General features: G+C 39.7%; 1 protein-coding gene across 2 annotated transcripts; it reads left to right on the forward strand.

Moving 5' to 3' along the window:
- The first annotated feature begins 410 nt into the window (after window positions 1–410).
- LOC119732201 (adenosine receptor A1-like) lies at window positions 411–25449 on the forward strand. Of its 2 annotated transcripts, none has more exons than XM_038205629.1 (2): window positions 411–1314; window positions 22272–25449. In XM_038205629.1, the coding sequence occupies exon 2, from the start codon at window positions 23504–23506 to the stop codon at window positions 24596–24598; it is 1095 nt and encodes a 364-aa protein (XP_038061557.1). In that variant the 5' UTR covers window positions 411–1314; window positions 22272–23503; the 3' UTR covers window positions 24599–25449. The 2 variants fall into 2 exon arrangements, with proteins under 2 accessions (XP_038061557.1, XP_038061558.1); XM_038205630.1 differs by lacking the exon at window positions 411–1314 and adding an exon at window positions 19079–20691.
- Window positions 25450–27091: the final 1642 nt, after the last annotated feature.

Consider the following 27091-nt stretch of genomic DNA (forward strand, 5'->3'; position numbering starts at 1 on the left):
AAAAAATGATACAAAAGACATTAAAATCATTCTCTTGCAACCATCAAAATATCAGTTTCGAAACCGACCAAATTTTTTTTGCTTAAGTTCTCCATTATCCGGTAACCTCGTTATATCTGTTTTATACTGCTTCTCCAAGTTATCCAGCTTGCCCCCTTTAATCCGAATCACTGACACAACAGATTGTATTCATAAGCTTCGGTTGTTGTTCTTGAAAACCTTCAGCATCAAAATCGTCTGCGAGCGCTGCCCTACAAAATATTCAACCAATCACAGGATGAGTCTCCCTCCGCGCGCAGAATGTTCGACCAATCAGAGGGATGAATACCACCTGTTGGATGCGCGCACGTCACGCGAGCGGTAGTTACAACCGCACACAATTATTTTTGCAAAACTGCACGTACGTATGCACAATGCGTAGCCGGCCATGCTGTAAAAGGTTTTGTCTGTGCCGCTTCGCTTCAAAAACTACACATATTTGAAACCATTGTTGCAGAGGATTTTATGTTTCTTTGTTGAATTTTCCGGGGGACAACACCGTGGATATTCTGGAGCAAGCCAAAGAGGATTTTTACTGCCAGAACGCTGGTCATTTTGCCAGAACAGTGTGCGAGGGATTTCGTTTTCAGCAACTAGTAAGTCGTGAGGTCGTCGTCTGTGTTGGGAGTGCAGTTAGGCCTATTTCCTCAACGGCGAATTCTGTGCAAGTGAGTGCTAATAAACTGCGGTTGTTAAACTATGACAAACACGATAATGGCTGTTATGGTGGTGGAAATTCGACAAGGAAATGGCAATGTATAAATTCCAAAGAACTTCGGGAAAAATAGTAATTAAACATGTACTGCAATGTCAACAACGGTTTCTGCACGTGATGTCGGCCATTTTGGAGTCAACGTTACGTGCGGAGATTTGCACGGAACCTACGACTGTTTTCACACCTTACTTCAATGCCGCTGTAAACAGTTGTACACTGAAGATGCACTGAAATCTAACATTTTGACGACATTGTGCCTTTAAGAGCGTGTAGCCAAGGTCTACTTCTCAAATAACGGTGGTCGATATTAATTGACTTGGTTTCAAACTGTAACGAGTAAACTGAGATCTCTTCCTATGGATTGTGAAACCTGGACCAATAATTGGCCAACATGCTTCGACAACTGCTGCCAGCAATATGCAAACTTTAGTACCGGCTTGGACAAAACGAGGTGACTTGGAGAAATTCCCTCATTGGAGTCTGGAGGAAAGGAAAGCATTTCACAAGTCTCGAAGATGGTCTTTTGGACACAAGACGCAAGATAAAAGAAAATAGTTCGGGTGAGTTGGCAATTTTACTCTGATTTTTCAATTTTCATTTAGGATTGTATAAATCAAATTAAGTAATGAAACTGAAATGAATGCATTGTTTTCCATTTCTTGGACGAATTTCGGAGAAATTTACATTATGAAACTTTGAAAGTTCAGCGTACCTAGTATTTTGCGAATTAGGCCCTACCTAATTATTGAAAAATATAAGGAGGTAAGCCTTCCCCTTATTTTCTTTAGTTTAGTTGTAATCGGGAAAACTTATAGCTCTTTTTTGTTCTTTTTTATCCCCTGGCTTTTAAGTCAGAAAGGGGGATATTGCGATAGCGTATTTCGTCTGTGTGTCTGTGTATGTTTGTATGTGTGTGTTTCATATGTTATGTCTGACTTCAATCTCAACCAAACTTGGTGACAATAATCTTTGGGTAGGGGACTTCAGATGACTTGAGACATTTGAGTTCAAAGGTCACCTAGGGGTCAAATGGGGTCATTGTTGATTTTGGTTAGGTAAACTGAAAAGTGTTGTCTTATCTGGCTTCACTTTCAACCAAACTTGTTGACAATAATTTCTTGTATGAATTTCGGAGAAATTCAACTTATGGTTGAAATGCATTTTGAAAAATACATGGGGGTAAGCCCTCCCCTTCCTTAAGTTCGGAGTGTTGTAATTGGGCAAACTTATACCTATTGTTTGTTCTTTATTTCAACTTTTGAAGTATTAAATAATTTTCCCTAAACTCCGATTTATTTTATTGAAAAAATGTGAAGATCAGATCTTCAAAAATAAGTAATATATTCCAACAATGTCTTACCCCCTCCCGGATCCCATGACTCACCTCCCCACCCCCACCCCCACCCCCATCCAAAAAAAACCCTCCAGTCTTTACTTTTGATTTTTGTACCTGTGCACCATGCCACGGTCGTTCGAAGACTGTTTCCCTTCTCTGTGATGAAACAAACTTCATCTGTGATGCACGGAATTGGTCAGGTTTTGCAACATAATACCCGCGATATTCAATCGATGTGACCATTGTGTACATCAATGAATTGGAAATAATGTTACTACTTGCCACTCTCTGTAAAAATCTGGAACGACCTCATATGTCGGCAATTGTGAAGATAACTCGATGTGAATGCATTTATGCAACTCATTGCGTGCTCCTTGATTTACCTAATGCGTCATTACGTTTCCCGAGGCAATGATAAATATAGAATTCTGTCAGACAACCGGAAAATTGTTGTACACTATAGTGAGTCATGACCCATTTTGTAGAGGTGTTGTATACAAAGGTGATTGCTATTTTCTGAGTCGGGTTAAAATTTCGATATTTACACAGCCTGTTGCTCGAACATGAAAATAGTTTCATAAAACAGTCGCATGATAATCGCGTTTACAGTAATGGTGACGGGGTCGTCACTCAAGCCGACGAGTTTCGGAATCATAATTTTTAATTTAGCTGCTGGAGCAAATAGTACGAACATGAAACAGCCACGGGGTTGGAAACTCTATTCCTAGGTTTTTTAGTTTGTGGCTCATATCAAGAAATATTTCTCCTAAAAAATCAAACCAAGAATTTTACATTTCAAGATGACTGGAACGTGATCTCCATGGTTTCTAAACGGCCAATTATACATCCTCTCCATCCAGAGGATTCGATGGAATTGTAGAAAGTAAAAGGGAAAAAAGCGTTGGAATCACGAGCTGAAAATTGAGACTTCGCTTTTTGCGCGTCTTTGTTTTTCACTGGTTGAGTGTTGCGATGGCTTGCCACATCATTGGCGTGTTTTCTTACGGCGAATCTCGGGATTATAATAATGTGCCTTTAGAAATGGGTTCGTCTTAAAATCTCTCGACCAGAACCATGCATTTCGTTTTCATTTATTCTGTATCGGCAGATTTTTTGGTCATTTTCCCGTGATTCATTTGGACATTGTACTTGATACTTCAGTTTGTGCAATCTGTTTATATTCTACTGTTCTATTGGAACAATAGAATCAATTCTATTCAATTATATATCTCTTTTGTTCTATTGAACGAAGACATTGATTAGAACGGGGTTTGAACCTGCGACCTCCATTATTACTAAACCAACTAAACTATCCAACCCTATGTTCTCGGCATCCAATTTGTCAATATCTTTCTTCTAGAAGGACCAAAATCTTATTTAAATCGGTAAAATTTAACCAGCAGGAGTATTATTTGGAGATTTGGGCTTGAAAGGTTCAGACATTTTTATGATCAATTTCTTTGCTCGTGTGTTCTTGGATAATTATTTCCTCCGGGAAGAAATTCTCCGGCAGTGTGTGCCTAAGATAATATAAACACCTCTCGTCAAAGATAATAATTATGAACACGTCTTTGTGTCAGTTTGTGACAAATGAGACATTTTACAGTGGTAAACCAGACATTAAAAATGATTAACAGTTCGAACACTCAACCTTCGATGCACTTTCCACATCGTCCTTCTGTGATTTTTTTAAATCCCTTTCTATCATAAATATCCAGAGTTTATCGCACTTTCCCGGAATGTAAAGTTAGAGCCGGTTGAACCTGATCGACTCCTGTAGGATGTCTTCCTTTCGTAACAGTCCCCAACTCTCCCGTGATTTCAACCGACACGATGCAATTATCCGTGAACAATTATTCCTAATGACTCCCTGTATTATGTAAATTATCTTATCTAAATGTTAGCGTTTGACTGTGATAACACAATTTGCGCCGCCGTGTGGGCGGCTAACGTCAAATCACAATCACACGGGAGAAAGCTTTAGTGGAGTTAAAACTAAGGGTAATGGCCCCGGGGTAGTCGTACTTCAAGTCTCACAGAAAAGGAAGTTTGGAAATATTTTAACCAGCAATTTATATGAAATTAGCTTAAACGTTGTTGATCCGAGTAAAATGTTAACAACATCCGGTATGAACTATCTTAAAGGTGTATGTAATTGATATTTTGACCAACGTTGAGCAAGACGTTGAGCAGTGAGATATATCTGTTCCATGTTCATAGCTTATCAGTGTTGAACCGTGTCACATCGGCTTAGCTAAAGCACTTTACATTCATGTTTAATGCCATGTTTTATTTGTTTTAACTGGAGTAATTGGATGGTAATTAAACGCCTTGGCAGATGTTTGCTCATGATCGATTCGATTTATTTGTTCTCACACCACCACGTTCCTGAACAGAATTGTAAAATCAATTCAAGATACACAGCCAAGTCGGCTCAATCATCGGTTTTAACTTAAAACAAAATTAGAGAACAGGTCTGCCAGTTTGAGCAACCGATCAATGATTTTTTTATGAAGAAAGATATGATTGAATTGTTCTAAGACACCAACAAATGAACCGAGCAAGAGGTCCCTACGAGGCTTAAGATTAAAAAAAAAATCGCGCGATTTTGAACTGCTATAAAAAACACTACTCGTCGAATGATCATTCTTCGAAAGATGAGTTTTGTTCGTTTATGGTGACAATAAACGAACATTAATATTATAGGTTGTACCTGTGAGTCACATTACTTTACTTGTTCCCACTAACAGCTGTCTTACCCCCACCCTGCCCCGCCATTTTTGCACTAAATCAGCATTTTGTAACGAAAATGAGACTGCACTCACATAAACCACCTTCATGTTGTTGCTTAAATTGCTCATCCATTTCCTAAGAATCCATTCAAGTTTCTGAGGCCTGCCTGCTCGGCCTGTATTTCATCCGAACTCAGCAAAGGTCAAATTTGGGTCATAGTCGTGGTTACAGTTGTGCCTGCCGGTATGAAGCTATATTAACCACAACGTGGGCATGTTTATCTTCCCCCACCTGGGTAAAAACAAAGACACTCTTCATTACCCAATTCACATCCCCGGTCATTCCGCAGAACAGAGACAATCTGTGAAACTGGATAGCCTTTCCCTTCTCGAGCAAAACTAATCTTACTGTCGCGTGCATACGATGCAAACATGATCATGTAAGCCCCCCACCTGCAATTTATATCAAGACCCTAATTGATTGGCCTTTTGTGTGTCTGCTGTAATTTGTCTGGTTATACAATCTTGATTAATAGTTCTTCATTGAGTTCCCCGTCCGGTGGTTGGTTGCGTTTCTGCACGGCCAACGTCAACACGAGTCCGGATTTGATTCTGATAAATGAAGTTGAGAAACAACATAATAGTGCAAGATTTATGCCTTTGAGTTGGAGGTCATTTCGGTTGCGCATCCTCACCGTATTGCCGTGTAAGCTAATCGTCGAAAGGCCACAATTATGGTGAGTGCTTGTTTACAAACGTCTTTTTCTTTGACCTCATTAAGTGTCTTTTGTCCTTTTGTGAAACTGTTAAAGGAAACAAAGTTCCCTGTCGCTTCAATCGTACCGTACTAGATGAGTGTAACACCCACAGTTTGGCTAAACGTGAATCATAAATGTTATTCCATGTGATTTCGCATGTAAAGAAACTTGTTTATGAACCCATATAATCAGCACACTGATTGCCTAATGCATAGCACCGGCAAGGGGTAGTCCTGTACGAAAGCACTGCTCGGCTCTCTTCATACAGCCAGCCTAAGTCACAAGTGTCGGGGAGTCAGTCAGTTAGTCAGTCAGATAGGTACACAGAGGACTCCACTAGCCTGGGCCCTCTAGGTCCAGCAAAAAGTTAATAACTGTCAGTCTATGTGAGCACCAGTGTCTTTTAACTTGTAGTGTCTTTTTGAAAAACAAAACAAAAGTTTTGTTTTTCTTAAGGATGTGCAGATGTTGGTACCAGTTCAAAGTTGTCAAGATGAAAAAAATAAGGCCATGGTTGTTTTGCCCACGCATGGTGGAGACACAGGTGGTTCGAATGTACCCCCAGTGTGCCTTGCTTATTAATACTCGGCAGGGATTTTACAATAATCTCGAGGTACACCATCTGTTTTTGTTCCACGAGCAGGCATTTGGCGTCGTCGGTATTTTGTTGTGGTATGCACGAAGGATCAAGGCGAAGCCGATATGAACAACATTATTATCTGCTGAGGATAATATGTGTTTTTGCCAATGGCTACGACATTCAATCATGGGGTAGATGTTGACGTAGTCTCTATTACCAGTCCATCATGAATACGGCTCCAGGAAACAGTAGGCTATCGTTTCTGTGTTATAACTTCAGTTCTCGTGTTCCCTTGTCATCGTTATGAAAACATAATAATTTGCCTATCTCTCACATTTTGATCTAGACATCACTTTGCCCGAGGTCGCTAACCGATTCCATGTGATGTTCTCCCTATACGTGAGCTCCTTGATATATCACTATAGGTGACTTAGGGTAAGGGAGCCCCTTCTCACAAGTACGGACTTCAAGTACCCCAAGATGGACCGCGCACCCCGGCAACAAAAACATCCTCCCGGAAGGGTGAACCTCGAGGTTATACGTGCTCTCGCCAACTTGGTACTACATTATGAGTCTCCGGCAAAATACTCGATTCATCAGGGACTTCTCTCCGTCCCTTTTCCTCGACATCGTTGCCATTGAAGTAATCGACAGCGATTGTTACAGGCGGGATTGTTTTCCCAACAGAGCTGACTCTTTGTAACCAGTCCAGTGGCTCAGATCTGAAATCCTAGGGGGCTTTCTGATCATTTTTACCCGGTGGAAGGCATCTTGGGAAAAGAGGGGAAATCAATTGGTCTCCGTTGTTGGCAGGGTTGAATCTCAAGGCGACTGGAAACGGTGACAAGGAATGCTGCGTTCTAATTAGTTGCCCGCTTAATACGTTGACTCAAGTATGTTGGTTGATTGATGTTTTGTTGTATTTTTTATCAGTGGACGACCTCAAATTTTATACTTGCATACATTTCTCGTGAGATTTACGCAAGCCACCGTGTCTCGACAAACTATTTTTTTTCTTCCGAAATCGGATAACAAATTACCGGAAAAGTGACAATTCAGATTTTGCGAACGACCTTTGTATAAAAAAGGGGTAGGCCTACAACCCTTCAAAGTTAATGAAGTTTTACAAGAGTGTGAATTAATTTTAGTCTTGCGTCCCACTTCTATTCCAAAAGTTTTTAGTAGGCGGGAACATATTTCAGTCTTTAGCAAATTATTACGCATGATATTTGCATAGTTATTGTAAACATGCATATTAAAAACCGTGTTTTCGGAACACAACTAAGAATGGGATTTCAGAAGCAGGTTTTTTTTTATGAAGTTGCCTAATGAAGAAATCCACAATTTTTTTTCAGGCGAGCATGACATATTCACTCCCTTTAAATCATATCATGCAATACGCCGTCGCCAGTGCGATAGCTCGACCATATTTTCTCACTGAACATAGCACAAGGGCCGTTTGCCTCGAGCCCCGCCGATTATCATTTTTCTTCAATACAGCGTAGCCTTGTATTACCTTACTTGTCAACACATCCATTTAGCAAGTCAGGAGAGATCGTCAAAATCTGTAATCTGAACGAAATTTAAATAACGCTCTTTGAATAAGTTGGGGAAAAATGTGACTTTATCTTCAACCTAAATAATTCCCCGTCTCATTAGAAGAACCCCCTGCCGGTGCCGCATGCATTTTGACGTTCATCCTTTAGCGGGCCTCGACCTTTCCTTAAAGAGGCAAGCTATACGTCTGCTGTTTCATCAAAACACAGTGCAAGTATGGCTCTCTGCATTAAAAAAAAATAGTCACATTTTGCCCCACCTTTTACCCAACGATGGTACAATTGTCAACATCCACATCTTTTGAGAGAAAAATGCTCAGCGGCCGTTGGGCAAACACTGTTACCTAAATCTTGGGGAAAATTACAGACGGAACAGTTGGGTGCTTTTAATCACCCATTAGTTGGGTCAATGTAAAGAACCAATTGTTGGTAAGCCATTAACCGAAAAATTTTCAATAATTTTTGACAAGTTGTTGGTTAGTATTTTCTCGATTATTGGTTAAAAAGAAGAGTCATATGTTGGGTTACTATTGTAGAGATTTGCTCCATTTTAGGGCAATTTTGTTGACCAATGGTTGGTGTTTGCGGAATGCTTAAGTAAGGGATACCTTTAAAGCGAGTTTTTTTAATATTTTATTACAAACATCATCATCAAACAGCAAACTTTTGAACACTTTTGAACACTTTAAAACTTAAAACTTTGAAGCAAAACCCTTTAAAGCATTTAAAAAGGGAGTTGGTCACGCCACATGAGTTTTTTTAACAATGATCTTTTTAAAATACGATTTTCAATTAAATCTGCAAGTTTCCCTTGATCAACCGACAATTTTATGTTGATGACTTGGTGTTCAATTATTTCAGAATTAAATATAACTCGAGTCCAGACAACATGTTATATGTCAATTACTACATATTAATTATAACTCAAATCAAGGCAGCATGCTCTAAAAACATATGTTGATGACTCGGTGTATAATTATTTTAGAATTAAATATAACTCGAATCAAGGCAACATGCTCTAAAACATATGTGGATGACTTGGTTTTCAATTACTACATAATTAAATATAACTCAAATCAAGCATGTACTGAAAAAAGTCAACTAACGATTATTGCATTCTGCTACATTTCAAACTGTTAAAATTATGTTTGATATTGGAATTGGGTCCTTTATGTGCAACATAGTAGATGCGTCTCAGGGTAACATGTGTGTACCACCCCCCCCCCCCCCCATTAATTTTTGGCTTTGGGTCTTAATATGAGATATTTCATTTTCTGGAAAAAAACGTTGGGCAGGAATTATTTCCAATGTTTGTGGAAACTGGTGTTTTTTTTGCAATGATTCGTCCCCTTTATTTACAAACGTGCCTTAGTTTTGAATCAAACTCAAATTTCTCATTGCACTGATATTTATGTTCAACAGTACAATAAATGTCAACCCCAACGATATCTATATAACTGTTACTTATGCTTGTGGCATTATATCGTATGTAGGCTAGATCTACCTCTTGTACATGTAGGCAACACGTACATTGTACATAATTATGGGCCTGAAATTTGCTAGGCCTACTCCATGATGCGACTATTAGCATTCTGGATAACTCATACATAAAAGTTATGTCAGCTTCTTTATTATCTGGGAAACACGAAATCTGATTTCTTACCCAAATATGTACCACTCAGGTCCGACAGCCCCCATCCTCTCAACAAATCTTCCACCTCCGTGACTCATTTCGCGAGCTAAAAATGCTGATATATGGCCGGCCTGCCCATAACACTTCACTGTAAAGTTAGCAAAAAGTGCCCTCTCTTTTGTAAAAATTCCCAAAAAAAATTTAGGAAAAAGTTATTTTGCTCAACATTTTAGTACGTTTATCAAACCATCAAAAAGATACTGGAAAATGTTTGCCCAAATCGTAGAAATAATGATTTGATCATGTTGGTCAACATGCTATTTTTTTCCCATGAAATGAAGTTGCCCAGCTTTCATTTACGCAGCATTTTTTTGCAGTTTACAAATACAATGCGTGACTCTGTTCCAGTCCTTCTTAAAATGAACAGTGCATAATCAGTGACGAAAGTATGGTTCTGAAAGAGCATAGAGCTATAATAAATTACTTATAGCTCTATGGAAAAGACCCGGTAATGAGAAGAATTCTCACCAGTAAAAGGCATTTCACTTTCTCCTCCCAACCCGTGTTGAAATCAACACGAGTCACGCCGTAAGTGGAGCACGGTCCCATCGAACACAGATGAGCAATGCCCACATACTGAAATTTGTATCCTTGTGGAGACATTTCTTTGTTCTCGTATACTAAAGTTTTCGAGTTTGAAAGTACAGTTTCAAAATTCTCTTACTTTAACCAGAATTAACTTCATGAAATTCGGACTTAATATCCTTTTTCTAAAACTCTACCATTTGCAACGGATCAACATACCTTGGAAATTCCTAGTTTTTGAGTAAAATCCATGTATCTATTTCGTGAAAACCTTGTGGAGACGTATTCAGGCTGTAGATATTACCCTGTGGAGACGTATAAAATCTTTGTTCCATATTGTGTGCATGTTTCCAGAGGGCACGGTGTATCAGATCGTTCACATTTACAACGGTGTGATAGGCGCGGCATGGGTTGGCTGTAGATTTTGGATTTTTCTACCTGGGTTTAGCCTCTCAACCCGGGTCCCAACCAGGTTCGGATTTTACCCGTGTATAGAGCGCCGGACCCATGTAGAGACCCTGTTGTGTTGAAGGAGTTCGTGAAATCTCCGTGTTGGACCCGAGTCCAACATGGAGGTTGTAGAAAATGTCAAAGGCCCTCAGCTCTTTCTGTAGTCAATAGGCCCCTATAACTTTAGAATTCTTGATTAATTTCACTTTTCAGTCCACAAAAAAATAAGAATTTGAATGACAGTCTCAAAGACTTGAAGTGACTGATTCAAAAAGAATACACGCGTTCGGTGTGTACTTGTTAATACACGAGACTGCACCTTTAAGTATAGTGTCTTATCCTTAGTGCCAAGACGGCAAGAATGCGTCTCAACTGATGCAGAACTATCCCTTGTGGTGAGAGTGTACTTGAAGATGTTCGGACAAAAAAAAATCTTTCAAAAATTCAATAAAAAATTGACAATTCCTTTAGTGCTCTATTCCGAGTTCACTGAATTCTATGGAGTGTACTTTTGCACGCTTCTCTGTATTTCTTTCCTGTTATTTGAAATAACACCAAGATGGCTAGTGAATGACACTCTGTGCTTGTATGAAATATGGATTTGTTCATATTTTCCGGTTTGCATCTTCAAGATGGCAGTATATTTTTGAAGAATGATCGTCTGAAATACCTTTCTCAATTACAATGTCGAAATGCCTGCCGTTTTTTTTTTTTAATATTAACAATAATGCTGTGTCAATCGTAAAAACTGAGAATTCATTTTGTAGGCGGCGCGTGTAGTACAGGGTGAGTCCAAAAAAGCGGAACCCAAACCCCAAAAATTATATTTCATATTTAAAAAAAATGTAGCACCAAAAATAATAATGACTGGAAAAGCTATGCTACTTTTAGGTGAAAAAAAATACTGAAATTGGTTAATCCGTTCAAAGATTATTACTATTTAAACCCAATGACACTAAAACCTGTCTAGTCCAAAAAAAAATGCGATTTCAAGAATCGTCGTTGCAATTGTCTTCACACATCACCAGCGATAAATCTCATTTTAAACGTTGAAAATATTCAACAGAATCCCTTTGAAGGCCCGTCCATTAAAAAAGTAGATTTTTATAAATCATTATGTTTTCCCAACCAGAATTGTTAATAAAGATATTGTGCACTACAGTTGTTGAAACAAGTATTCTGTGTCGTTTTCTTTGTTGTTCCAAACAGTCAAAACACACAATAAATTGGGAGGGTTTTTTTGGACGAGACAGGTTTTAGGGTCATTGTGCTTAAATGGTTGTATTCTTTGAACGGATTGAGCAATTTCAGTAATTTTTTTTCATCTAAACGTAGCTTATGAAATTGGCTTTCCAGTCGTTATTATTTTTGGCGCTACATATTTTTTAAATATGAAATATATTTTGGGGGTTTTGGTTCCGCTTTTTTTTACTCGCCCTGTAGTTAACTATAGTTATAACATATCTTTGAAACAAAAGAACACCATGTTAGGGTTTAAGCTTAAACGGTGTGTGTGGTGTTTTAAAATGATTTGCAAAACTTTTTTATTAAGTATTGATTAGTAGGGGCAAAAATGACCATCACTCAATGCGTAAATATGTTTTCTCGGTAATTTATCACAGATCGAATATAGGGTCGGAATGACCACCACTTTTATTCCGCGGATAACTTTACTCGTAACTTTACCTTCAATTGATTAATAGGCAGAGGATGACCATCCTGAAGAGCCCGAAATTGCCATCGCTCGAAATTCGATAGGAAGCGGATATGAGGATTTGGCTGGGCGGGAAATGAAAGTCGAATGTTTGTGTGCTTTGGGATTTGCACTGGACAAACAAAAACACAAATTTGTCAAAAGTTACGAGAGAAAAAAGTTTATGAGAAATCTAGAGCAGGATCAATAAGGCAAAGGAAGCATGATGCGTTCCCTAGCAACATGCTTGGCAACGACATCACGGCTATAATTACCCCCCCCCCCCCCCGGTCAAGATGCTTTAACCTCGATCGACCCAAAGGTGCGGGTATACTTCAGTGTGCTAGGTGTAGGTACGATCTTGTTTGAGAACGATGCAGGGTTTTAAACTATGCAGGTCCAGTGATGTAAAGTGAACTTTTATGTCGTCATTCTTATCATATCGATACAGTATGGGTTACACGTTTCATGAATCGAAGTGACATTTTCCATTACTCAATAATTTGTCCAGGCTATATACGGATGATTTTCTAGGGACCTTAATTTCTTTCTAAGCGTTCCTATTGATGTCTAGATTTTTTTGAGCGGGGTTATCCAAAATTGCTTCTATTTAAACAATGTAAGCCTGCACAGCCTCTAACGTCCCCGCTCAGATTAGCACACACGAAATATGAAATTCAAATGTAAGTTTTGAACGCTAGTATCATGTGCATATTAATATCTCACGAGGAAGAGTTGGTACTGAACAAACCGGTATTAGGTGTTTTCTTTACGTATCGGAAAGTTTTCTCTCTCCGTTCTCTACAGGCATTAAACGTTTCCTCGGATCAGTGATTTCCTTGTTTTTCACTACACACTTACGTCATTAAAAAGTAACAAACACAGTAGAAAGTCTTGTAAAGCTTAATTTGAATTCCCTGCTTATATTAGTAGTTAGGCTACTTCCCAGTTAAGTTGCATACCTGTATCTAGAGAATGCTGCAGGATTCTACTTGACGCTGGGAGACGAGATTTTATGCTGTTGGCTTGGATGTTGGTTTTGGTGGGAAGGAGTTGTTGTTTTGATTGGTGATGTGGTTATTGGTTGCATGGTGCTGGTCGCAAAGGGCCAATCTATATTATCCTCTATAAATGTATTGTCCTCTATAATCTTGTTGCAACTCGCACCCATCGTTCATGGGGTACTCGTGCATTCCAACACTCTGCTGCCTCTCTGTGGAACAACCTTCCTTCACATATAATTTCAGCGGACTCAACTGATCTTTTTAAGAGAGCACATAAGACTTATTTATTTACCAAGTAATACTTGTCACGTGCATTTGGTCTCGTAATTGGCATTATCATGGGAACAGACTAAATTTGCTTGTGTTTTTTTTCCATTAATTCTTTATTTTGTTTATTAAACATGCTCAGTCTGTTATGCTCTGTATTTTTATTTTGGTGTGGCTTTTAATTATGTTGGTTGACTCAACTTGTGTTGGATACAAATAAGTGGGTGGGTGGATTCATTCTGTGTTACTGCTGTTTTATAGTCAATTTATTTGTTTGATGTCTCTATGTTTTTTAATTGGTAATTTGTATATTGTGTATTGTTTGTATAGGAGTGTATATATGCGTGTGATGGCTGTTTTGGTTCCTAATATTTTTTTCTGGCTCAGTCAGTTTTGCACATTTCTTTCTCTCATTCTAGTGCATTTTTAAAGAAGAAATTCGGGTTGTGTGTTTATTTTGTTTATAGCAGTCCCAATAGTCGTGACCCCTTTCTGTTTTCCTCGTTTTAATGTTTTTAATCTTTGCCATTTAAATGCCTTGTACATGTATTGATATTTTTTACACCATTTTGTTTTTATATACAAAGTGTTTTCTACAAAAAAAATAATTAATTAATTAATTAATTAATTAATTTGATTATAAACATGCTTAGTGTGTTACGCTCTGTGTTTTGATTTTGGTGTGGCTTTTTGTTCTGATGGTTCACTCAGGTTGTCTGGAAAACACGTGGTGGGTGCATTCATTCTGTTTTTGTTCTATTATTTTATGTTTTAATTATTCGTTTGATGTCTCTGTGGTTTTTTGTTATTGGTAAGGCCAAAAATAAATAGTTCTGCTTTCGATTATATGGCATTTGAAAAAGGGTAGGTAGGTTTTTTATAGGTACGGAATTTTTTTTTTTTGGGGGGGGGCATTTTTTTGTGTGAACTCGATCATAAATTATGGAGGTGTCTGCGTGTAGTCAAGGTAAAAGGATAGTAATAGATGATTTTCGGGGTTTTTCCCTCATTCCCCCCCCCCCCAAAAAAAACACGATGGTAGGTGTAGGGTAACCGGAAGCAGAAGTAATATTTGTTTTGGCCTAATATGTATGTCTATGTATAATGTTTGTATACTATCTCTGCTGGCATTATGTGTGTGTGTACTACATATATTGCTGGTTGGTTCCTTTTACATGTTTTCCTATAGGATTCCGTCAGTATATAAATTGCAGTGTTTCTGTTTTAAAGGGGATAGTAGATTTTTTCTAAGTTTCAGTCAGTTATCCATTTTTATTCGTAATTCTAGTGCATTTTTTTCATTGTTTGTTGGTTTACTCGGGTTGTGTGTTTATTTTGTTTTACTGCCGTCCCAATGGGACCCCTCTCAGTCTGTCCTGTTTTTAATATGTAAATCTTCGACATTTAAATGCCTTCTATTGATATTAACATCATTCTATGTTTACAAATTGTTTTCGTATATTTTTTTTTTAAATTACATTTATTTTATAATGTTTTTAAGTTTGTAAAGCGCCTTGAGCGTCTTTTTAGGCGGATTTTGGCGCTATATAAATTTCCTTTATTTTAGTTGCTAACTGACTTAATGACTGAATGAGTCACTGAGTATAGAATAATTTCCTAAACTGACACTTTCGTGTCAAGCTCGGCTAGGCAAGCCTATATTCACTGCATCCATCCAGACATCCCAAACCCCGTCTAGGATCGAACACATGCCGTGGTTGTTGAATGATGTGCTCATAATGCGTGTAAAAGTACCCTATATTTGCGCATATAATTTGAAATTCACAAATTCAGTGCCGAAATTGATCTGATCGAATCCAGAGAACTTGAGATTCAGCGATGAAGGATATTGAAGTGAATGCACAAGACTGAGATGCATATCTTGCGTCTTGGATTTCAGTTTGAAAATCCGGGGAACATAATTTTTACCCCTTGTGTTGCACCACCTTATCTTTATTCAACAATTCTCTCATTTAAATTCATTTGGCTGCACTTCTAAGTAGAGAAGTGTTTGTTAACAGCCCATTAAAGTTATTGTAAACTACCAAAAATAGGGGAAATCGAAGCTTGTCTTTATTCATCATATGGCGATTATGACTCACCCGATTTTTTTCATATACATTCAAGTTTTCCCAGATATTTGGGATTTAAAATTCAAGAGGGCTCTTGTAGCAACATTCTAACACTTGAAATACTCCGCAGTCCCGCCTACTATAATATCCGATCTTAGTACAGCATTGCCTGAGACACGTCCTACTTCAGAACCCCGAGCGTGTACGAAGAGAACACTTGGCGGGCAAGGTGGCTCAAATTTCCCGTTGCACATAAACACTCAACACAGTACAGAAACCGAGATACCTCGTTGTGCGGTGGTTAAGCAAAGCAACCCGATATCACCCCCTAAAACCGCCGATTTTGTCTGAAATACGGGGACCCACCGACGCAAGAATTGCTCATCTTTCGTCTCCTGTCGCGTTTTCATCGGAATTTGTATTAGGGCAGCGAAATATTATACTCCGGGAATTGAAATAACTGTGTTCGGGTAGAAAGGGCATTTTTGTAACTCGGCCCTGTGGCCCGTAGAAATGTGTTCCTATGTAAGCGACTTTCACTCAAATAACAATCTTTTACAAACACTAACCATCGTCCATCAGTAGGTCAAAGTAGGGAGTCCTTTTCCTCATCCACGGGTCAACAGAGGACAATTCCTGTGACCAGAACATTCAAGTTGATATCATTGGCCAAACAGTCAGATTAGTCACACTGGTTTGTGATGGTTAATTTGTCAAACTTGCTTGTTAACGTCCCAGCCCGTATTATGTTGTCCCTTGGCCCATTGCAAATCGCGTATGTGAACATTCCTAATTACTTTCAGTCCAACATCCTACGATGGCCCATATAATAATGGTCGCCAGACCAGGCAAATATAATAACACTCATTATGGGGCGATTTGTTTTAATTGAATTATTTTTTGTACTGTACCGCTGTGTACCATACCATTATTTTGTGTCTTCGTATTGCCTTTTAGGGTGTTTCCTGGCCGTTTGATTTTTGTTTAATGGTAATACGAAGATCCATTTTAACAAGCATGAGCTACTCATGCAGGCGAGTGCGTAGTTGCACAACTTTGTTTATTGTAGCGTTAATTCCATGTGGACTTTATACGGGCGAATGACGTTATGAGTGGCTGGAATTGTTGATTAGTTTAGTTAGAAGAGCACAGCTCGATTCTCACTCAGGATTTCATGTTTTGTGAGTGTGTGTCAAGAAAGTGCAGTCTGAACACAGGGGTTATTCGCAATTGTCTAAAGTAAACATGTGCGTGCCCCCCAGGATCCTGGTCCAGGAACTTTTCTGTATTCTGCCCTTTGTGGCTTGCAAAGAAGACTCGTGAATAGTGGTGTGACGTCAAGGTGTACGGTCGTTTCAGGTTGTTGCGTCTGAATCTCTTCCGTCTCTTGGGCTCCGTTGTTCAGGTCATCCACGGTTGTCACTACGTGGGCATATGCCGACAACGTAGCCGTAGCCAACACCGTTTCGGTCACTAGGCCTAGATTTACATGTATTAAAATGCACACCTTGTACCGCATCTAAGATACGCGTGTCTTTTTTTTCTCGCGGCATCAGCCAAATTGAACGTCTTCAGTGATTTTTGGCAATTTACTCATGTACGTACACGGCAGTGCAGTGTTGGATGCTAAGAACTGCGGTTTCTCTTTGGAGGACATCTCAAGAGGTTGGATAACACTTGAGATTCTTCTTCGGCTCGACTCTCTGTCGTACATTTGACTTTTAGCAGTGGTCTGTACTCAGAAAAGACCGTCCCTCTTTCATTCTTGCAAGATTATGCATAACAGACGTCACTTTAGAGCCGTTGATTCGGCGATGTTTACACAGTGTAGCGTGTCATCTTTTGACATTTACTGCGAAATCAAAATGACATGAGAGTAGAAATGTTCAAACCATCAAAGCTTGTGTTCATTATCCCTACCAGTATGTCTGCACGTTCCTTAATTATAACAGTACCGGGTAAAGGTTATAAATCACTTGAGAACACTACAAAAATTCACGGTGGTACACAAGTCGTGAAAAATTTAAGACCGCAAACACATCTTGAAGGACTCTCGTTCAAGTTTATGCTTGTGCAAAGACGAAATTTAATATGCTGGTATCCATACAAGTTTAGTAAGCAGTTTCCATTCTTACTGATACCATCATAAACCTCAGTTATTGTCTACACTACGCACGTCTGATACATCCGTGCGTGTAAATTGTATGCGAACCCGCGCGACAGCCAATCGAAGCCGCCTTTAGAAGTTGTGACGTCATTTAGAGCAGAAACTTGGCCAAAGCTGTTCATTGGTCAACTAGCTGCCTTGTTTTTGTCAAACAGCATCGGGTTACCGAAGACACGTTGAGTGGTCAGAATCTGGAGATCAAGACGCAGCATTGCTTTGCATAATCTGCACGTATATCATAAACACTTGCCGTGCAAGCGTCTATTCCATAAACTTGCCTTTGTCTGTTCTCTTAAAATGGGTTCAATAACTCAAAGGCTCTTTTAAAAATGTTCATAATGGTTAACCACTGGAGAATAACATTGAAATAAATATTTTAACGTTTTACATATTTTAATATATCATTTACATCCTTTGTCAAACTATAGTAAAGGGCAACGTTATAACAGAAGTTATAAAGCGAAAACAAAACAAAGCCAAGACCAAACAAACAAACAAACAAACAGAGAATGACGTGTAAACATTGTTATGGGAATCTATGTAGGTTAATTTATACCGTCTCATGTTTTGCGCTGGTAAAATGCCATTAGCTTCCGTCTACCATTGTACCGCGATCCAATAATTTTAACCAGCAATTGAGTATAAAATGATACTAATTATTTGGATATATCCGTCAATTACCCGTCCTTTGTCTGGCTATACAGAGTCCCCAAGGGTATAGTATGTATAATTAAATTATACAACAGAATAGATTTGACAATCTGACCTTCAAACTGTACAACACGTGGCCAGTCCAGGAAGGGACAGAAAGCACAAGATGGTCGTAATTATATTGGTGTAGGCCTGCATGTACATGTACATGGTGACGTATTATGACATTCTGTCCCGTACGTCTCTTTCAAAATAATTCCCGATGCAGCAGGGTTTTTTATACCATGCAGGAATTCGTTCTTATTCCTCCATGATTATACACGCCGAGGATTATATAGCGATTATAATTAGAAATCTTGTGGCGGCGCTCTTTCCGAGCTGTTAGATGCATTTTACACTGGCCAATACTTGTCTAGGGCCCGACGCGCGCGCATTCTTGCCGTTATCAATTTGCGAGAGAAAAACCACGCGTGCCGATGGAGTCATTTCATTACAAACGCGGACGCGTGGCGGGCCGGTACCTGCTGCAATTTTCGCTTTTAATTCCGTTTTTCACGTGCTGTCTTGTGGAGCGAGACGATTTTGTTTACTTCAGCTCGTCAGTGGATTTCCAATCGATACGTCAGAGAACGAAGACCTGGAGTAGGACTATACATGACATTAAAATAGCTCTATGGAAGAATCAACGACGAAACTAACTTTGTTTACGCTAACCACCTGCCGCGATGATGTGACTCCAGTACCAATGCCCCACCACATGTTCAGCGGAAGTATCTCGTCAGATTGCATGCCACGAGTCCTATTTTCTAATCAGGTTAAAAGTGGCCTTTAACAAAAAAAACCTGCCCTGCGGTGATTTGGCGGTCGTGCTGGTTCAGGTTCAAGGGCAGATCTGCATACAACCCCAGGCGGTGGACTTTGTGTGTCAGTACGTGTATGAGTAGATTGAAGCTGCAACTGCAACCTGTTCGCGTGATTTAGGTTGGTACTGGCATAACTGATGTCATTTTGAGGGCGGTGCTGGGGATGCAACACGCGCTTTGACGTGAGTGGCTGCGTCCATGCTCATTTCTTGCGTGAAACTGCCGAGAAACACCAGCACCATTGGTTAATCATTCAGCAAGTCTGTTGACTGTTGGAGCAACTTTCCATCTTGTCTAACCTTTATTACAAGAAACAGAGAGGGCAGTTTCGTGCCGTAGTCATCTGTGGCTGAGAGACCTACATGTATCACGGCGGGACTTGTATACGATCACCACACAAACGAGAGTTTCTGTATGGAATGTAGTTACATGTACATGTATGTGCATCTGTGGTACGTGTTTGGCGTGAGAACTGATAGACTACCATATGCCCTTCCAATCATCACTTTCATTCATCAGTGCAACAATTTCACTTGCTATGGTGATGACCTGCGATCACCGGGTCTTGACAACTCTGCTACACCCCCACTTCTGTACACGGACTCCGCTAACCCATGGCATGGACGCTAGTTCAGCAGTAGCTCTACATTACATGGATTATAACCAGAAGGAATGACAACTTAATAATAACTCAACACGCGCATATCTACCTGATTATTGAGAAAGATTTCATCCCACTATCAACCAACGCACAACAGCTGCACGTAATTGAACGATATCAGAATTGCTATGAGCGTGTGTTATCCAGAAACAATATCAGGAAAAGCCTATTATCTTTTCTGTACGGCTTAAGTTGGCACTCGTGCCCACAACCAGCTTACAAACGGTAGGCCTGCCGCACTGTGGATCATTTCATTTATACTCCGGCGTCAACGGTTGCTTTGTGGTTGTCAGGATTTGTGATCCGGTCTACAGGAGTTAGCACTACATGATCCATCACACTACGAATTATTTCATCTCACACCTTCAAGTGAAGTACATTTTTTGATTTATGAATTCCCAAGCACGTTTCTATACTCGAGATGTTCAGCTGTGTTTGAGACCACCTCGGCCTGTTTTAATTTTCATGTTCTGCTTTGAGGGAAGGAGAGCTTTTTTGTCCCAGCGTAGCGAATCTCGTCACCGACTCGTCACCGGCGAAATCCGAAACTCGCTCAACCGGACACTTCGCCCATTTCGCTTCCGCACTACACCGATGTTTTATTGATCACAGCGCCGTGCAAGACATAGTAATCATAGAAAGACACATACAGTATCACTCGCCCGGGAGAGGATATTATACTCACATTCGTAACAGGTGGAATTTCGTTTCAAGCACCGACATAAAAAGACACAACCTCCAGAGTTTCCGTGTCTTGAAAAAGTGTACCGACCTCATTATTTTTGAGGGACAATGAAAAGTTAGGAATAGAGACCACACAGTGCTTATGGCAGTATAGCATCACCAGACATATCGTGTACCAATCTCCGGGAACTACACTCAGTATTGCGGAAGGAAGTTTGTATGCTGTAAAAATGGAATCACGATCAGTGAGTATTTTCTCTTCTTGAGACAAGCCAGTGTTGTTTTTAAAAGGGTTGAAATAACGTTTGTGTTGTTTTAATCATCATCCAGGGTTGTTGCTTTCTATTTTTATTTCCTATCATTGATAACTTTCTCACGCGAAAAAAGAATAAGGAAATAAAAGTTGTGCAATTGCTTACTTCTTTTGATGTTTCTTTCACAATCTGAGTTACACGTTGTTTTGCAAAATACTAAGTAAAGCAGTTTAAATTGACCTGAAAAGCAAGGAATTTGAACTTGTGTATCACACTCAAACCCTCGACTAATGTAATCTGCATATTTCTGCTTGCTATAACCTCATTAAAATGCGTGTGCATCGCCGATAAAATATAATAAATCAATTTAAAAACAATATTTATGCGGGCCTACCATTATTTTTTACAGCCCACCGGTACATTACTTTTCAGCTTCTGTCGTTCAGTTTGCCTGAACTTGTGAATAATTCCTCTAGCGCATTTTAAATGGTCTAAGCACAAAAGCATTACAAGTCCAAAACTCACCTCAACGTTTCGCTCACCATGCTGGGGTCGTCTTCACAAGACGGCCATATTGACATGCTCGAGTTGACACTTTCATTTTGTCAACGCTATGTAGTTGTTAATATACCGAAGTCCCATTTGTAACACTCCAATGAACAGTTACAAAATGTAGCAGATTTCACTGACCCGAAAGAACAAAATGATCTAATACCGCGAATCGTGTATGCCTTGACTCTAAGACCCTTTAAAAGAATATTACTGCTATGGCGTCGAACACATTTCTTCAATCATCATCGATGTATCTGAAGAAGTGATTGCTTCACACCAATCCCCAACACGTTTGCGATCCGTCCTCTAATCAAAATTAATTTCCAGTTCAGTAAGTTGTTCTTTGGCTAAGATTGATTTCCGGCCAGCAGGCGCCTAATCTGTCAAACCAAACGAGTTGGGGATCTTAGTTTCCCGAATCGCCTTAGATTGAAAAAAAGTTCTCTGTTTTGGGCATATCGATTGGTAAACGTGAATTTGGCTATGCATCAAAGCCGTTCATTGAAATGGCAAATTGTGCTCAGAAAACAAATGGAAGCCATGTTGTCAAAGGCACGATATACGGAAACTGTTTGAATAACAAAGGTAAAGAGCACAACGAAATTTCATTTGAATATGATTGTAGAAATCGAGAAGTTTGCCGGAATAAAACAAAACAATTAATAATAGCCTGTACTGCACGGTGGGCGACCATATGCAATGAACCGAGCTCTGATTCTGAATAACTAGTGCCCGAAGACGTAAAATAACCTCCAGCCGTGGGCAATAAATTGAAAGTCAGGCTGGAAGCTGTTCCTTCACTAAAATGCCAATTTCACTTCGGAGAATGAATCAAATTGCCCACAGCTGAAATCACACCAATTGCAAAACGTGAATAAATTGAGTAAAATAGCAGGCCTATCGCCTGAGAAAGTGAAATTGAACAGCCTTGTGCACGTATAGCAGTAAACTTGATGGTTTGGTTTTGAAGTATGATTTCAAGACATCCACGTTAAACCTTTCCCTTCTGCCTTACACAGGAAAACCAACGAGGGGCTCCTCAAATTGGAGAGAAGAAATGATGCAGATGACATCATTCTAAAAAGGAAACCTTGGTTCTTGCCAGGATCGTTCGCACGTGACGTTAAACACCGTCTCCTCAAAATAGGATCGCAATTTAGTCTGGAAAGCCAGGGAAATCATCGACGAGGAGAAAATGTAATTGGTCAGCATCTCCTCATCAAGAAAAGTCGCTGACATTACAAAAACACCTGTTACTAAATCTAGAATGCTTTATTACATCTTCGACAGGATGCATTACAAGGAGGATATCTCTTCAAAGATGATTCCGTTATAAGCCTCTGATTCCAAAGAGCCTGGAAATCCTTTTATTGGATGGACTTTGGTAATTGCTGCTTATGAAAACTGAAATTACCTTTCTGTACTACCCTGGGATATCTTCCCTGTAGCAGGTGATGATTCGAAGTCTTCATTGACGAGATGATAAACGATAACTGAGCCCCTGGGAAATACCTTTAATGACGCAAGGATCGATATTTGGAGGCGTGGCTCCGCTTGTAATGTCAGACAACAGATAGTGCTAGGATACAAAGTTCAGCTCTGGTTCGCGGAACCACTTGTGTATACGAGCGAGTTGGTACTTGTAACAATCAAAGACAACGAATGCCTTCGGTGAAAAATTATTACTCCATAAGAGCGTGGATAAACAGATTGTTTGCGCTTTCATTCGCGTGTGTTTCCCATCCTTCACAATAACCCAGTTGTGGATTTTCCTCCGACTTAAATCGAAATGAATCAACACAGTTATGACAAATTTACGCGACTGCGTTTGTGGTCAACTGGACATCGACATGTGTAAGCGTTTCGCGATTACCGGCGACCTGCGTGATTTTTGAAGGATTAAATTTGGCATTTTGTCGATGGATTTTTCTAATGCAGACGGGCGTGCGACTAGTTGGTTCCATCAAGCTCTGGATTATTGAAGGCAGTCTTTTGTGGATATAGTCGTAAGCGATCTCATGGCTTCGTGTGGCGGTCTACATGTGTTGTGAATCATTGATTCTTGCAAACTACGAATGTATTCTGTTGATCGTTGGGCGTCTATGTTAATCAAGAGAACGCCCTTGTTATTGACCACAAAAGCACGTGTTTAGTGGCGATAGTCATACTGCATATTTGTGGAAAGCATTCGGTTGCTCTGTCGACATTTCCTGTTAGATTCGACAAGTTTGTGTCGACATTATATTCCAAGATGGGCAGTGATGTTTATGTCACTGTCGGTCTGGCAGCCGAAATCCCAATAGCCGTAGCCGCAGCCCTAGGCAACGCCTTAGTATGCTGGGCTGTGTACTACAACAGACGTCTGAGGAACGTTACCAATTACTTCATAGTGTCCCTAGCCATTGCAGACTTGTTGGTGGGTCTGTTAGCGATTCCCTTCGCGCTCTTGACGAACGCAGGTGAGCCGAGGAATAGCTTCCACCTGTGTCTCTTCATGAATTCCTTCGTCGTGACGCTGACGCAGAGTTCCATCTTGAGTCTACTCGCTATTGCCTTGGATCGTTACTTCGCTGTGGTGTCTCCGTTGAGGTACAAGCGCGTAGCCACAGCACGTCGTGCGTTGATCGTCATCTTCTTCACCTGGCTACTAGCGTTCGTCATCGGCATGATACCGGTGTTCGGCTGGAACCTCGGCAAACCCGAACGCGAGAACTACGCGTGCGTCTTCACCGAAGTCATCGACATGAGGTACATGGTGTACTTCAACTTCCTAGGCTCAGTGCTACCGCCACTGCTCATCATGCTCTTTGTGTACGTTCGGATTTTCCGCGTGGTCAGGAAACAATTGGCCGCCATTTCGCGGACCATGGTGGCGAGTAACGATGAGATGAATCGCCAGTTGGCGGCACTGGCCGTCAAGGAAGGACGAGCGGCCAAACTACTTGCCATCGTCATTATCCTATTTGCCGTCTCATGGTTACCACTTCACATCATCAATACTGTAATCCTCTGTACAGGAGGCGTGAATTATACCATTCTCCTCATTGCAATTATTCTCTCTCATTCCAACTCGGCCATGAACCCGATAGTCTACACCCTCAGTAACCGCGAATTCAGGCGCACCTTTTACCGTCTCATATTCAAGGTCATCTTGCGAGGAGTCATTTCAATCAGGAGTTGCGAACCGGACAACCGTATGGACGAATTCACCGGGGGCTACACAAGCGCCACGCATTTCCACCAGGTCCGCAATGGTGTTAATTCGAGAGACACGCCTAGGGGCACGCCCCTCCCACTTAAGAAATTTGGACCCAAGGAATCGAAAGGAGCCGACCATTGCCTATGATTGAAGATGGCTGAAACATGATGTTCAATCCTGAACGTGGGGATTTTTATTAATGTTAAATTCTCATCTATGTTAATATATTGTAAGTGAAGTTACTTATTTATTATAAGGACGCACCTGGTCTTATTTTTGGAATTTTTGGAACGAAAAATCTTGGCTATCAAGCACTGATTCCATATAAAATGTGCGGAAAAAAATCCGTGTTTCGCTTCTATGTTATTTTCACATATTGAAGAGTTAAGTCAAAGTACGTGGTGGAAGAACTTTGCTGTCTTGTGTTTTATTGAAGGTGTGAATGTCGAACCATAAGAAACAATGGACTATACAAGACGTATTGTGTCTGGATTGTAATGTATAATGCATACAGTGACGGTGATTCGGGCATATTTTGTAGTTGCAAGCAAACTGAAATCTTTCGTAATGTTTTTAGGTGTGTTTTAAAGTTTCACTACAGCAATGCCTTTTAAGATGTGTATCTGTTTTTAAACTGTCGCGTAAACGTTCGAACGTCAACAGCTATCCTTAAAGGATTGGGATTGCCATGCAAAATTTGACCTCTCAAAGCGCGCCTCCTTGTGGTTTCTTTTTTTCTAGCTGTACTAAAGCACTAAAATGGCTTTGTAAAGGAGTTACATATACCTTTTAAGTATCACTTTGTCAGGATGATTTTCTCACAAAATAACGTATATACGGCATAAATGTACGTTGATTTCCCCCTGTAATAATTTTTTCTGGCTCATGTTTCGAGAAAAACGTACTTTTAAGAACGCAATAAATGCCATTTAATTCGAGTAGCAATTACCATAAAAAAGTAAATAGGCTAAATAAAGATCACAGGATTTGTTGAGAAAGATATACAGATAAAATGTGATTTGCTTTGTATGGCAATGGCGCATACAGTATAGTAGTGCGACCAATCACCTTAAACCGTTAATACTTGACATACATCAAACTCTTTTTGAAGTACTAAACTGATTCTAAGAACAACCTGATCACATACAAATCTTTGGAAGTTGTGAACAATCAGCAATTCGCATTGTCTTGTGCCGAAATTCCATTAGCTAGATTTAAGCTTTTAGTAAAAAGGCGTTTCTGGCGACCTCTTGTTTTTTGGTAGGTAGGTCACATATACTTACTAGAAAACCAAAATGGAACCATTAAAAAAAAGGGCCCATAAACCTTTTTTTTTAGGAATACATTTTGTGCAACTTTCCACTCCTCTTAAGTGTATGGAAACTATTGGACATTCACTTTTGATTTATTTTATTGCAAAGTGCATGTGAAAATTTTAACATTTTCCCTGCTTTTCCGGACAACTGAAAGCGCGCGCTGTTGCTGTGATGTCATTTCAGGAAGACACTGTTCAGTTTATGGGTTTTCTGTTCAACTTGTGAACCCCAAAATGTGTTCATTGGAAGCATTTGTGAGAAAAGTTTACTCATTGGGTTATTGCCATGTACTGACACAACAACGAATCACCAGAGTACTAAAATAGCTGTAACATTGATATGAGGTTTGTTCCTGAAATGACATCACACAGTTTGCTTATGAATATGGAAATGCGAGTTAGCATAAAAACCCAAAAGGCACCAAAATACCCTTGAAAATGGCAAAACGAAAATTGAAAATAAGGTTAACTGGGACAAAAAGGTGAATTTTCAACTATTGCATTAAAAACAAATTACATTGAATGCGCCCTTTGAAGGCGTTCAAAAATAAAGGAAAAACGTAGTGTTTTTTTTACAGAAGCAGAGAAATCATTCCAATGTTGAAGTAGTGAAAAAGAGATCCCGACAATTGTAGAAAACCCACCTACCTTTCCCCCTTCCTTTGTCCCATTGCTCCTGTGCGATATTTCGCTAAGGATAATTTGGGAATGTTTTAATTTTTTGCTTTGTTAAACCAAATAAATGTGCAATGTTTTACACAGAGGCTGAACTAGTTTTTTTTAAATGAAAGATGTTGTGTGTTATAGAGGAGACTATCGGAATAAAATTATAATAATTTCTTCCTTGGCATTCCATTGTGAAGCTTTTTCATCATTCATGTAAGCACAAATGCTGCTGGGCCTTTGTCAAATTTGAAAAAAAGGAAACAAGAATGTTGTATGAATTGGCGCCTTTGAATCAAATTAACCGAACTGCAACCAGCATTATATCGAATTGGGCGCATGGAAATCATTTCTGGGTGAAGACACCGAAATGTTACTGGAATAATATAAAAATAGACGCACAAGGTTAAATTGTAAAGTGTCATGTAAAGCCTTTATTTGTGCAGTTGGGAGGAAGTTCTAGGAATTTTTCTATTAACATGCGCCGCGGTTTGAGCAATTATTAATTGAGCGTCTTTCATCGTCAGCACAATGCGTGTTTCGCGAAACAAGGAAACACGGCTGCGTGTATAGCGCCTTAATTCTGTGATATGGAGTGAGTTTGATATGATTTTTTATCCCCAATAGAATCCGTTTTCATTAGCAACGTACGGTAAAAGCAT

This window comes from Patiria miniata, unplaced genomic scaffold (assembly GCF_015706575.1).
Source record: "Patiria miniata isolate m_02_andy unplaced genomic scaffold, ASM1570657v1 HiC_scaffold_24, whole genome shotgun sequence".
NCBI classification, from domain to species: Eukaryota; Metazoa; Echinodermata; class Asteroidea; order Valvatida; family Asterinidae; genus Patiria; species Patiria miniata.

Excerpts from the sequence above, each read along its gene's own strand:
- LOC119732201 (XM_038205629.1), top strand. The coding sequence starts at position 23,504 with ATGGGCAGTGATGTTTATGTCACTGTCGGTCTGGCAGCCGAAATCCCA.